General features: G+C 48.2%; 3 protein-coding genes across 3 annotated transcripts; 2 read left to right on the top strand and 1 right to left on the bottom strand.

The window, feature by feature from the left end:
- Positions 1–290: 290 nt before the first annotated feature.
- Positions 291–1,901, bottom strand: BDV27DRAFT_164635 (uncharacterized protein; the record flags this gene model as incomplete). The annotated part of the gene is made up of 3 exons (XM_032073728.1): positions 291–1,493; positions 1,551–1,658; positions 1,707–1,901. The coding sequence occupies 3 exons, from the start codon at positions 1,899–1,901 to the stop codon at positions 291–293; spliced, it is 1,506 nt and encodes a 501-aa protein (XP_031920389.1).
- A 2,734-nt stretch (positions 1,902–4,635) lies between these two features.
- On the top strand, positions 4,636–6,524 carry BDV27DRAFT_139566 (cyclophilin-like domain-containing protein). The gene is made up of 4 exons (XM_032069484.1): positions 4,636–4,911; positions 5,021–5,721; positions 5,772–5,968; positions 6,022–6,524. The coding sequence occupies exons 1-4, from the start codon at positions 4,832–4,834 to the stop codon at positions 6,427–6,429; spliced, it is 1,386 nt and encodes a 461-aa protein (XP_031920388.1). The 5' UTR covers positions 4,636–4,831; the 3' UTR covers positions 6,430–6,524.
- A 432-nt stretch (positions 6,525–6,956) lies between these two features.
- Positions 6,957–8,941, top strand: BDV27DRAFT_139564 (UDP-N-acetylglucosamine diphosphorylase). Its single transcript, XM_032069483.1, has 3 exons — positions 6,957–7,867; positions 7,922–8,656; positions 8,740–8,941. Exons 1-3 carry the CDS (start codon positions 7,154–7,156, stop codon positions 8,809–8,811), a joined length of 1,521 nt encoding a protein of 506 aa, XP_031920387.1. The 5' UTR covers positions 6,957–7,153; the 3' UTR covers positions 8,812–8,941.
- Positions 8,942–11,002: the final 2,061 nt, after the last annotated feature.

The following is an 11,002-nucleotide window of genomic DNA, read 5'->3' as shown; positions in this document are numbered from 1 at the left end:
ATAAAAAGAGCAAAAGAAACGAAAAGAAAAATAGAAGATATTGAAGGGTGTACAAGCAAGAGAAGTATTTGGAATAACCCAGAGCTATCGGGGGGCTAAGAAGGATATCAAGGGGAATGGTAGAGAACAAACAGATCAATATTTGCACCAACTCTTGGCTGTCAGACAGCGTAATGACAAATCGCAAAACAAACAAAATGAAACTCTACAGAAACACCACGCAAAAACGTGTTGCTCAACTCCCTCAGCCGTGGTCAGAGCGCTTAAGCTGCAGTAACATGCACAGCCGCTTAGCACGCCTCGGAATAGAAGCCCCCCGGGTTATTCAAAGCTTGCGTCCGATGTGCTTCTGTGGTTGCTCCGGGATCAGAAAGGCCGTCCGCTACCGGCAAGCTGAAAGCTAAAGAGGAGGAGGAGCTTTGGAGCTGCTCGGGAGGCCGCGTGTAAGGAAGTCCGTTCATCAGCATCCCGGAAGTGCCTGGTTTTGGTCCTTTTCTCCTCTCAGAGCTGCAATAATCGTAAATGCTGGAGCTATCCTCCATAAGAGAAAGGCGGGCATTCTCAGTCGAGATCGGCCTTCGCATCGGAGCTTCCTCGCTTCTCTGCAGCTCTTCGCCGGAATTCGCGGGGTTCAATCGAGTGAATGTACCACAGGAGGGCATCGACGGTGACGAAGCACTAGCCGACGTCATTGGTAAATATCCAAGCACCATCTCCTGCGTGTTCGACAGGGGCGGTTTTGCCCGGTTTAGAGGGGCGGCGTTAAAAGGTTCGGGGGTATACTGTTTCATCGACCGGGCACTGTTGGCATTAATGATAGCTTTAGGTGTCCAGGGGTGTCCAACCCTGCAGTCCTGTTGAGGGAGCCCGGAAATGGCATCAGACGATGTTGGAATCACCGATAGACCCAATTGAAGCTGGTTCCGCCCACTGGGAGTGGAAAGTGCCCGGTCTGCTCCCTGTCCCTCAGATGATAGAGCAGTCATCGAGGGCACAAAGGCCGTATCAGTAGATTGGGTTACCGGCGCCGACATCATATAAGCGTAATCGGAGTGGTGAAACGTGCCCTCCGCTTCATGATCGGGCAAATGCCCTCCCCTAGTAACGCTAAGGCCAGAATGGCATGTCCTTGACCATGGGACTCCGTAGTAGTCTCCTAGGGCTCCTTGGGGTAATGTCGTGGGCACCCCGTAGGCTGCAGGCTGTGAACCGTAAGCAGCCGAGGGCTCTTCGTCGTAATTGGCCATATGATCCTGACCAAAGCCTGGGCGACTATAGGTCTGTTGAGACTCGGTCGAGCTTATGCCAAAGGCTGGTGGTGGACGTGAGAGAGAAGTAACGCGGAAATTGGATGGATTCGCTGACAACAACTCTTGTCTTGTAGCCACTGAAGATATGTACGTGCCCTGTCTCTGGTGAGCTGAAGACAGTGTACCGTTCATAAACGAATACGGCCATCCAGTAGCCTTTGTCTGCAACATTGATGAATTGACCTTGGCTGTATCTTAGCTTATCGTAGAGGAATCCAGTGATTGGTGAAGAGGACTGACCCTTAAAAACTGGCAGTGCGTATTTCCCGAAGACCGACAATTTGAACATCCTTGGCCGTCGCCAATATCACCGCTGCACTTGATCTTCCTTTTCCGACATCTATTGCACTGAGGATGTAAGCTTCTTTATCCCTTTCCTCGGGCAAAGGAACTCACTGCTACGGGGATCCGTCTTCTGGTGGCGTTTCGACTCTTCTCTCCTTCCGGAATCGCAGTATTCGGTCCGATGATCCTATCCACAACCATCTGCCGGCTGCTAGCCTGTGTTGGATGTGATAATGAGAGTACATCTTGCTGAGATTGTGGGTCGAAACCGACCTCGTCCTCCGGGGTGTAGAAAGAACGTGCCATTATTTCAGGTATCAGCGGCAAAGAAAACGCATTGGTTCCAGTTCTGAGACGTGCATAAAGTCAAAATAGGTACAGGAAATTCAAATATAATCAGTGGTTGCCGGAAGTATCAAAGGTCAATGAGCCAGGAATGATAGCGACCAACATGTTCCGCCGATCTTCGCGTATTGGAAAAGGGACCGGGGAAGGGTGAGGGGAACTCAGTCGGAAGCGATGTCAGTTTTAAGTCAATGTGTCAGGTTTTAATTTTCTGATTGCCTTTCTATCAGTATTTGTTTTTTCAAAAAATATCTTTTCTCTTCTGTTGGTCCGTTCAATGTATATTATTTCGACGGATGGTAACCAGATTCGGAAGAGCTCAAAAGCCACGAAGGACTGCTAATTCACTTGCTGGCTCGAGCAAGTGGCTAAGTTGATACTGACTTTTTCGTTGCACTATGCAGAGTTCCGTCTACTTTATCCAAGTCAGACGTCAAGTCGGCCGGGTCTGTAGACGCACCCTGATAGAAGGTCAGCCAGACAGACGACAGACAGAATTTCCCGGCGTTTTAAGAGGTTCTGTTTCACAAAGTAACGTTGCACGGGTGGACATGACCTGATAGTCGCCATAACGAGTCAGGCTGAGAGAGCCGGAAACCTTTCTGAGCTCTGCTGAGCCAATAGCCACGACCAGAGCTCCACAACGTTTCTCCCTGAACCACGGCCATCTTCAAATGGGTACATTTCTCTTCATAAATGGATCCTAAAGCAAAGCGAGGACTGGAACCGACCCCAACACACATACATTTGGCAACAAGCGGGCAGCAGTCGATTACGTTTGCAAAAGCCTTGCAAAACTGCACCCCCGTGGGTTGGCCGAGACGAGTATGGAGGTTGTTTGCCTTCATAAAATGGCGGTGTTAGTGACCTATGGCTGGGGTTCCTGCCATCTTCAACGTCAAACATACATCTTCGTACTTTTGACACGCCGCCTATAATCTAGTGAAGAGTCGGCAGCCAGTGACGGCCATGAAAGTCTTGGGAAACCCAGCTTTTGCTTCGATAAATGAGTGGTGAGCTGCTAATAACACAAAGAGGCCATTGCAAACGACCTAGCGCAAGAGAATTACGCTGGTGTCTCGGAAAACTCTGGGCTGGCACATCCTAGCCGTAGGACTGATGGCGATGCTTCGGCGCGATTAGATCATGCCAGTCCCAACGAAAGCAAATGTGGCTTAGTAGCCAATGCTGGGCCCGAATGAAGCCCTGACATAAATGGACTGACTTGAAACCTGTGTCCAGGTCCCTGGGCTGGATCTGCATCTGCACATAGGCTGCGTGGCTATCGCTCTCCAATCATCTAATGCCATCCCCAATAAATAGTACAGAATAATCCCAACAAAAGCCGAATAAATGTAGTGAGTATAGGAAGAGATATGGGAATACCGTTATAGTAAGGCAAAGTACATGAGACTGTTTAATATTACCAACCAAATCCAACGAAATGGGAGGAATGTTGGACAGGAAAGCTCTGCCATGTATAAAGGTCAGGGGCGTGAACCGAAAGGATGTACCTGATATAGCAGATTTACATTCGTCTGCGCATACGCTAACAAGGCTCCCTGGTGAGATTAGTTTCGTTTGTGGCAGACCTATTCAAGGAGACAAAAGAACCCAATGAGCTCCTTGTCTATAATTGAGGGCCACAATCACCCCGAACCAAGGTTCGCTGACATAACGAAGGAAAAGGAAAGAAACCAAATGAGCCATTTAGAAGGAAAGATCCGAAGCAATCTGCAGACATCCTTTCCTTTCTTCTGAAGATGTTTGGTCGGAAATGGACCCATGTTGACAAACGGACCAGCCACCAGGTGCCAGGAACCAGTGAAACGTGCTTGACATTCGTTAGCGCTGGAGCTAATGATTATCTAGGGGTAAAAAAAAAAAAAAGCAATATAGAAGAAAACATATTATTATTGATGAAAAACCAAATGAGACGATTGCGTGGCCGCAAAGGGTAAGACAGGGAAGAAGAGAACAAAAATATACTAAGATCGACCACGTGTATTTCCTTTTCTCTGTAGTTGCTGATCGGCGTGAAATGGTGAAGCTGCAGTAGACCGTTATATTCAACGCTTCTGCTGTGGAACTCGAGAAACAAGTGAATAATCAGTAGTACCTTAACAAGTGTACCCATTATGCTTACCTATATGCTGTTTTGCTGGGTGCCAAGAAGCACTTTCCACTTCACGGAAGAGCATACGGGAGTCATAGTTGAGCCTTGTCCTCCAAGTATCGAAGCGCATATCTCACAAGAGAAGAACTGACCACACGGATCATTTGCCATGGTAAACAGCAACTTACCAATCTTGGCCAACCTTTGCGTATGTCCACCTTGCGCGCCCGATTTCACATCGAACGGGTCTACTGGAAGGCTTGCCGTTGGATTGAGAAGTGGGTTCTAGTTACACGAAGGGGTGCTGGCTCAACGATTCGAAAAGGTGAAAGCTCTTCGAAAATAGAAGTAGAATGAATAGTGTCCATTGGAGTAGGGGTCAGCCGACTAGGTGTCGGTCATGGTTCTCGCGTATGGTATGTACCTATACCAAAGTACATACAGTACGTACATACCAAGTTACCAACTACTAGTTGGGGATCGACGGATCAAATTGGCTTTTGTTTGGTGGCAGCGGCTCCGCACCTTAACTTTTCCGCCTTTAATCTGTAAACTAAAAGGATACTGCCGTCAATTCTTCAGCCATATCTTTCTCCCTCCACAGGGTCAAGCTTCCGATCAATAGCTTAATTCTTTACTGCTGTGCTGGCCCCTTTCTCTCATTTCGGTTCATTCTGTCCAATTTCAATATTTGTTTTCTTCTTTCATTCCTCCTTGTATCCTTGTCTAACGCACGGCCGATCATCCCCGCTTCACGTGTGACCACCAGAACGCCATGAGCGTCCTCCTGGAGACCTCCCTTGGTGACATTGTCATTGACTTACTAGTCGACGAGTGTCCTAAAGCGTGCGAAAAGTAAGTGCACTTGATTCTCATGTGATAGTCTGGCTTTTGTGTATCTTGCGCGTGTATTATGTCGAGTAGCTGAACCCGAAACTAAGCTATCCATTTTCTTCCGCTACAGCTTCCTGAAGCTATGCAAAGTCAAATACTATAATTTTTCCCCCGTCCACAGTGTCCAGAAAAACTTCACTTTTCAAACCGGCGATCCCCTCGGACCTGATTCCTCAGAAAGCGATGGCGGTTCGTCGATATGGGGCCTTCTGGAAGGTCCGCCGAAGAGGACGTTTTCGCTCGAGCCCCCGCCGAAGTTGAAGCACGATGAAAGAGGAACAGTGAGCATGGCAACAGTTCCTTCGCCACATGACCCCGATCAGCGCATCGCTGCGAGTCAGTTCATCGTCACATTGGGAGAGAATCTTGATTACCTGGATGGCAAAGCGGTGATTTTTGGGAAGGTTGTGGAAGGATTTGACGTCCTTGAGAAAGTAAACGAAGCCTTCATAGACGACCGGGGTCGACCACTCAAGGATATCCGTATCCGACATACGGTTATTCTTGATGATCCATTCGAAGATCCCCCGGGCTTGGTGGTTCCCCCTGAGAGCCCTTTGCCGTCGAAGGCGCAGCTAGCTACTGTGAGAATAGCCGATGATGAGGAGCTCGACGATAATATGGACGAGGAATCTATGGAGAAATTACGGCGCGAACGCGAAGCAAGAGCACAGGCGCTGACCCTTGAAATGGTTGGTGATCTCCCATTTGCGGAGGTTAAGCCGCCAGAGAATGTCTTGTTTGTCTGCAAGTTGAATCCTGTTACTCAAGGTATGAGTTCGCCGTCCTCGTAAATGTTCTCTCATGCTGACGGACAGTAGACGAGGATCTTCACTTGATCTTCAGCCGGTTTGGTTCAATCTTATCCTGCGAGGTCATTCGAGACAAACGAACAGGTGACAGCTTGCAGTACGCTTTTATCGAGTTCGAGAACCAGAAAGATTGCGAACAAGCCTACTTTAAGATGCAGGGCGTGCTAATCGATGATCATCGTATACATGTGGATTTTTCTCAAAGTGTCTGTTCTACGATTCTCTGTTTACTACCTAGCGTTGCTGATAAGTCATATAGGTGTCGAAGTTGTCAGAAAGCTGGAGAAACGCTACCATCTCCAAGCGCAGTGGTCAGCGAGGCGGATTTGGCGGCGTAGCAAGTCTTGAGAAGAAGCGCCAGTATAGGGCGTCTGATAATGCTCGCGAAGAAGAGAATGATTATAACCTGGTGTTTGACAAGGGCGATAAGGCTCCTCGCAGGCGGTCATACAGCCGGAGTCCACAACGAAGTTCCAATCGTGATCGACGGGTTAGCCGAAGTCCTCGGCGAGATTCCTATCGAGATTCTTATCGGAGACGACACCGCGATCGGTCTCTCAGTCGAAGCCCAACACGAGGAGAATATCGCGATAAGGACCGGAGTCGCTACAACGACCGTGAGCGACGCCGGGATGATGAACGTTACCGGGAAAGGAGGCGTCGTTGATGTGTTCTTCAGATCCTTAGTGTCTGCTATATTCCATATGTAAAATAAATCAAGCATACCTACGTAACTAACTACATAAATATGGGCGATTTTTGATGATTGACTTCACTATACCACCTGAGCCTCACCCAATAAATCCCTCGATCTCACTGACCAACCGAAACCCCTTGATGAAACTTGTGGCCCCACGGCTTCACATCGATGGTGGCCCACGAGAGCTCCGCCTTTTATCGTTTCCTGAGGCGTGGTTGGCCAGTCCGATCTCCGTCGAGACTTGGAAACTCTCTTGCTGATCGCTAATTATAGGCGCATACCCTCAATAATACGTATGTTGCAATTTGTGGTTGCGATGGAGTAGTACTAGGCTAGTTAGTAGTAGTAGAACTAGTATCAGGTATGGAGCAGCTCTCTTTCTGTTACTCCTGACTAAAAATAATAGTGGAATAAAAATAAATCATTAGTGAGGTAGACTATTCCTAGCGGTCAGCCTGTGGCTTGACAACACACTCCTTAGTATTAGATTAAGTTGTAGTTGTTGCTTTAAAAGACCCTTCATCCCAGAGCTTCAGTTCCACCCCGCCATTCATTCCCAAAAACCCCTCCCGGCCTCCAGTTCTCACTTTCCCTCATTCTCTAACCCCCCCACCACATCCACATCTCTCTTGCCTTCGAACAAAAATCTGCACATTTCCGTCCGAATCCACTTCCATTCAAGTTCAACACCATGGCGGCAGCTATTAAGGAAACCGTATCCAACCTGCTCCATGGTCATTCCGAAAACACCCCTCGTCAACCTTCCCCTGAAGAGTTCCAGCAACTACAACAGAAGTATACCGATGCCGAGCAAGGACATGTTTTCAAATTCGCCGATCAATTAAACCAGGTCGAGAAGGCTCAGCTCTTCCATCAGCTGAACAACTTCGATCCCAGCCGGATCAATGAGTTGGCCGACAAGGTCCTGAATCCCGCCAAAGCTCAGGATGGCCCCGTTACCCTCGAGCCCCTCCCTGAAGTGGCCACTGCCTCTATCATGGACTCCGACCCGAAGGACATTCAACGGTGGTACAATGAAGGTCTCCAGGCGGTGTCGGAGAACAAGGTTGCCGTGGTCCTGATGGCTGGTGGACAGGGTACCCGTTTGGGAAGCTCTGCACCCAAGGGTTGCTTCGATATTGGTCTACCCAGTCAGAAGTCTCTCTTCCAGATTCAGGCAGAGCGTATTGCCAAGCTCCAGCTCCTGGCACAAGGAACTTCCGGCAAGGAAGCCATTATCCCCTGGTATGTCATGACCAGTGGGCCTACCCGCAAGCCCACAGAGGAGTTCTTCGAGAAGCACAAGTATTTTGGACTGGACAAGAAGAACGTTGTCATCTTCGAGCAGGGTGTCCTGCCCTGCATTTCTAATGAGGGTAAGATTTTGCTGGAGACCAAGTCTAAGGTATGATGCTCCCTTTGATGGAGACCAACCCGGTGTTTTGACAACCATATCTAGGCTGCTGTTGCCCCTGATGGAAATGGTGGAATCTACCAAGCCCTCATTACTTCTGGTGTGCGCGAAGACATGCGGAAGCGTGGCATCGAGCACATTCACACTTACTGCGTCGACAACTGCCTAGTCAAGGTTGCTGACCCCGTCTTCATTGGTTTCGCCGCTTCCAAGAAGGTCGATATCGCTACCAAGGTGGTCCGTAAGCGCAATGCTACCGAGTCAGTCGGCTTGATCCTTCAGAAGAATGGCAAGCCTGACGTGGTCGAGTACTCCGAAATCGACAAGGAGACGGCCGAGGCTAAAGACCCCAAGCAGCCCGACGTGCTGAAGTTCCGCGCCGCGAACATTGTCAACCACTACTATTCCTTCCGCTTCTTTGAGTCCATCGAGACCTGGTCCCACAAGCTACCCCACCATGTCGCTCGTAAGAAGATTCCTTGCGTGAACATCGAGACTGGTGAGGGTTTCAAGCCTGAAAAGCCCAACGGTATCAAGTTGGAGCAGTTTGTCTTCGACGTCTTCCCGTTGACCCCTCTGGAGAAGTTTGCATCCATCGAGGTACGCCGCGAGGATGAGTTCTCGCCGCTGAAGAATGCCAGGGGCACTGGTGAGGATGACCCTGATACTAGCAAGCGCGACATCATGAACCAGGGACAGCGCTGGATTGAGAAGGCCGGCGGTGTCGTTGTCACTGAAGGGGAAGCCGTTGGGGTTGAGGTCTCCCCGCTGATCAGCTATGTAAGTTCGCCGTCCTTATCACCGTTCGAGAACGAACAAGTTGTATGTTCATCCGAGGGTCTATACTAACATAAATCGAACAGGGTGGTGAGGGGCTTGAGTTCCTCAAGGGCCGTGAGATCAAGGCTCCTGCTGTGGTTGAGAAGGAAGAGTAAATATATTGATGGCTACTGTTTGATTTTATTACCATATGCATTGCATGGCAGATTAATATATGAATGAAATGGTCGCTTAGCAGCGTCTGAGCCACAAAGCGAATCTCATTCAGGAGATGTCGAGTGTTCGAGTGATCAGATAAACAAACGTAGTAGACGTGCAAAGACACTCTACATATCTCCCAACTTAACGTATCCATCTTATTTAGGTGGAAAATGACCGATCGTTTTCTACTATTCCCTTCCTCTGAAGAGCCAGCGCCCTGCTCTTTCTGACTATCGAGCCACCGCGCCCAGCTGAGGTGATGCCTCTCGTTTAACCCGGCAACTTGCAACTGCATTATCCCCTAGGCCCATAAATTGACACCAGTTAATATAGGGAGTGCAGAAGCAATACCCATAATAACAACACACAGTAGAGTTCTACTAACTCAGGCACGGTAAGCACTTTAATTGGTCATGTTCGAAAGCCATACAATCTAACAATAAAGCCATACCTGTAACGATTCACGCTTGGGAACGCTCATCTTGTTGGATGAACCGCTTCCCACACCTGAAATCTCAGGGGTAGAAGCATCACTACCTGCAGTAGGAATGGAATCAACAACCTAGCTGGTAGAGGCAGTCTATGTAGTCTGAGGAGCAAACTGAATAGTCCCAAGAGAGCAAATATATTCTGGGAAAAGCACAGTGAGCAAGTATATTGGGGAAAAAGCACAGTGTAACTGTAGAACTGAGGGTTCAATTTCCATACGTATAAAATATTAGCTTAGACGATGTTGCGGGAACGTTGGAAAAGAGCTGGCTGATGACATGATACTTTATTGCCCTCAAGAACGCGGTTAAGTATCCTGGGATCATTACCAGCCAAGTTGTACACTACCTCTGTAGGATAGTTGTAACTTTTAAATTAAACGTTAGGTCTAGGAGTTATATATTTATGTATTTATATTTATGTATCTTTAGTGATTTTAACATGCTCCATGTAATTGCCTAATAAGATACATTGTATACTCGACCTATTACGTTTGATCAGTGAGTGCGAACACTTGCACCTACAGATTGCACGTATAAATCATAGCCTTCAACCATGGAACCAGCACTCAAACCTTCGTACACTCTTCAGATAGGGAGCACTGTGTGTGAAGGAGTCCAAGTGATCCGCAGGGCTGACCAAGAAGACAATTCCATGTTACCGCGAGTATCGGCTACGTGCGGGATCTTCCTCAAGTGCTATATTTACATAGAGCATCTTTTGCCCTGTGTAGCCTTTAGACACTACGGATGTGCAAGGAAAGCGCGGGTTTGCTGAACGAGGAACAGACTACATCCATGTCACACGGTGCAACAAGAGCTCGACTCAAACAACGTTGCCCATGCCCATAGATTTGGAGGGTATTCCACATGTCAGAAACTGTTGTCGAGTACCGCCGCACAAGTGGATCATACTGGGATAGTCTTAGACAGTCGCAATATTCAGTTGCCGCAGAAGGTGCTTGGGAATTATCTTAACTGCTCTAGGGAAGAGAGACGGAGTGGTAAGCCTTGTCGAGGAAGAGCAGTAGAAGGTGGGTTCCAGTTGACATAGTATGCCAGAACATGATGGAGATATAGAAATATTGAGGGGCAAAGAACCACCACACACTGCAGAGTCAGGCGCTTACCCAATTCGGAAAACTGCATTGGCAACCTGGAGTGAGTGAGTGACCCGTGACCGTCAAGGCTTCAGAGTTCACACGTCAGGATTTACGATGAGGTGGTATTGGAAACGCAAGGGCTGGAGCAACTAGAGAATGTCAATCCCTCGCGAACGTGTGCCTCAGGCCCGTGCCAAACGATACGGAATCCGGGGATGTCGATGGTAATACTGTAACAACTGTACGCAATACGGGAAAGCCCGGGAGTTAAGTTTTTTCTCTTTTTTTTTTCTTGTCTTTTCTAGCGTTCTGTAATCGAAAGTAACCCTTAGTGTAAGAAACTAAAACGTTGTCTGCCTTTTCCTGTCTCAGCTTCATCGCTTGACTGAATTTTTACTCTTCTGTGGGTTACGAGAATTTTCCAAGATATTTCCTGTTCTTCCCTGTGGTTCGGAGGGATTGTTGGAGTGCTGTGAGGGTTCCGTTTGGAGAGCTGCTGTGTTGTAAGTTCTGTGTGGTGTATTTTTTTTCCTTTTTTTTTTCTTTTTTTTTTT

This window comes from Aspergillus caelatus (assembly GCF_009193585.1).
Source record: "Aspergillus caelatus strain CBS 763.97 unplaced genomic scaffold BDV27scaffold_489, whole genome shotgun sequence".
Lineage (NCBI taxonomy): Eukaryota > Fungi > Ascomycota > Eurotiomycetes > Eurotiales > Aspergillaceae > Aspergillus > Aspergillus caelatus.
This window is presented reverse-complemented; position numbering and strand designations above follow the sequence as displayed.

Bases quoted from the DNA above. Each gene is read 5' to 3' on its own strand.
- BDV27DRAFT_139566 (XM_032069484.1), top strand. From the start codon at position 4,832: ATGAGCGTCCTCCTGGAGACCTCCCTTGGTGACATTGTCATTGACTTA. The intron at 4,912-5,020 runs GTAAGTGCACTT...CTTCCGCTACAG, and splicing joins TGTCCTAAAGCGTGCGAAAA to CTTCCTGAAGCTATGCAAAG. The intron at 5,722-5,771 runs GTATGAGTTCGC...GACGGACAGTAG, and splicing joins GTTGAATCCTGTTACTCAAG to ACGAGGATCTTCACTTGATC.
- BDV27DRAFT_139564 (XM_032069483.1), top strand. From the start codon at position 7,154: ATGGCGGCAGCTATTAAGGAAACCGTATCCAACCTGCTCCATGGTCAT. The intron at 7,868-7,921 runs GTATGATGCTCC...AACCATATCTAG, and splicing joins TGCTGGAGACCAAGTCTAAG to GCTGCTGTTGCCCCTGATGG. The intron at 8,657-8,739 runs GTAAGTTCGCCG...TAAATCGAACAG, and splicing joins TCTCCCCGCTGATCAGCTAT to GGTGGTGAGGGGCTTGAGTT.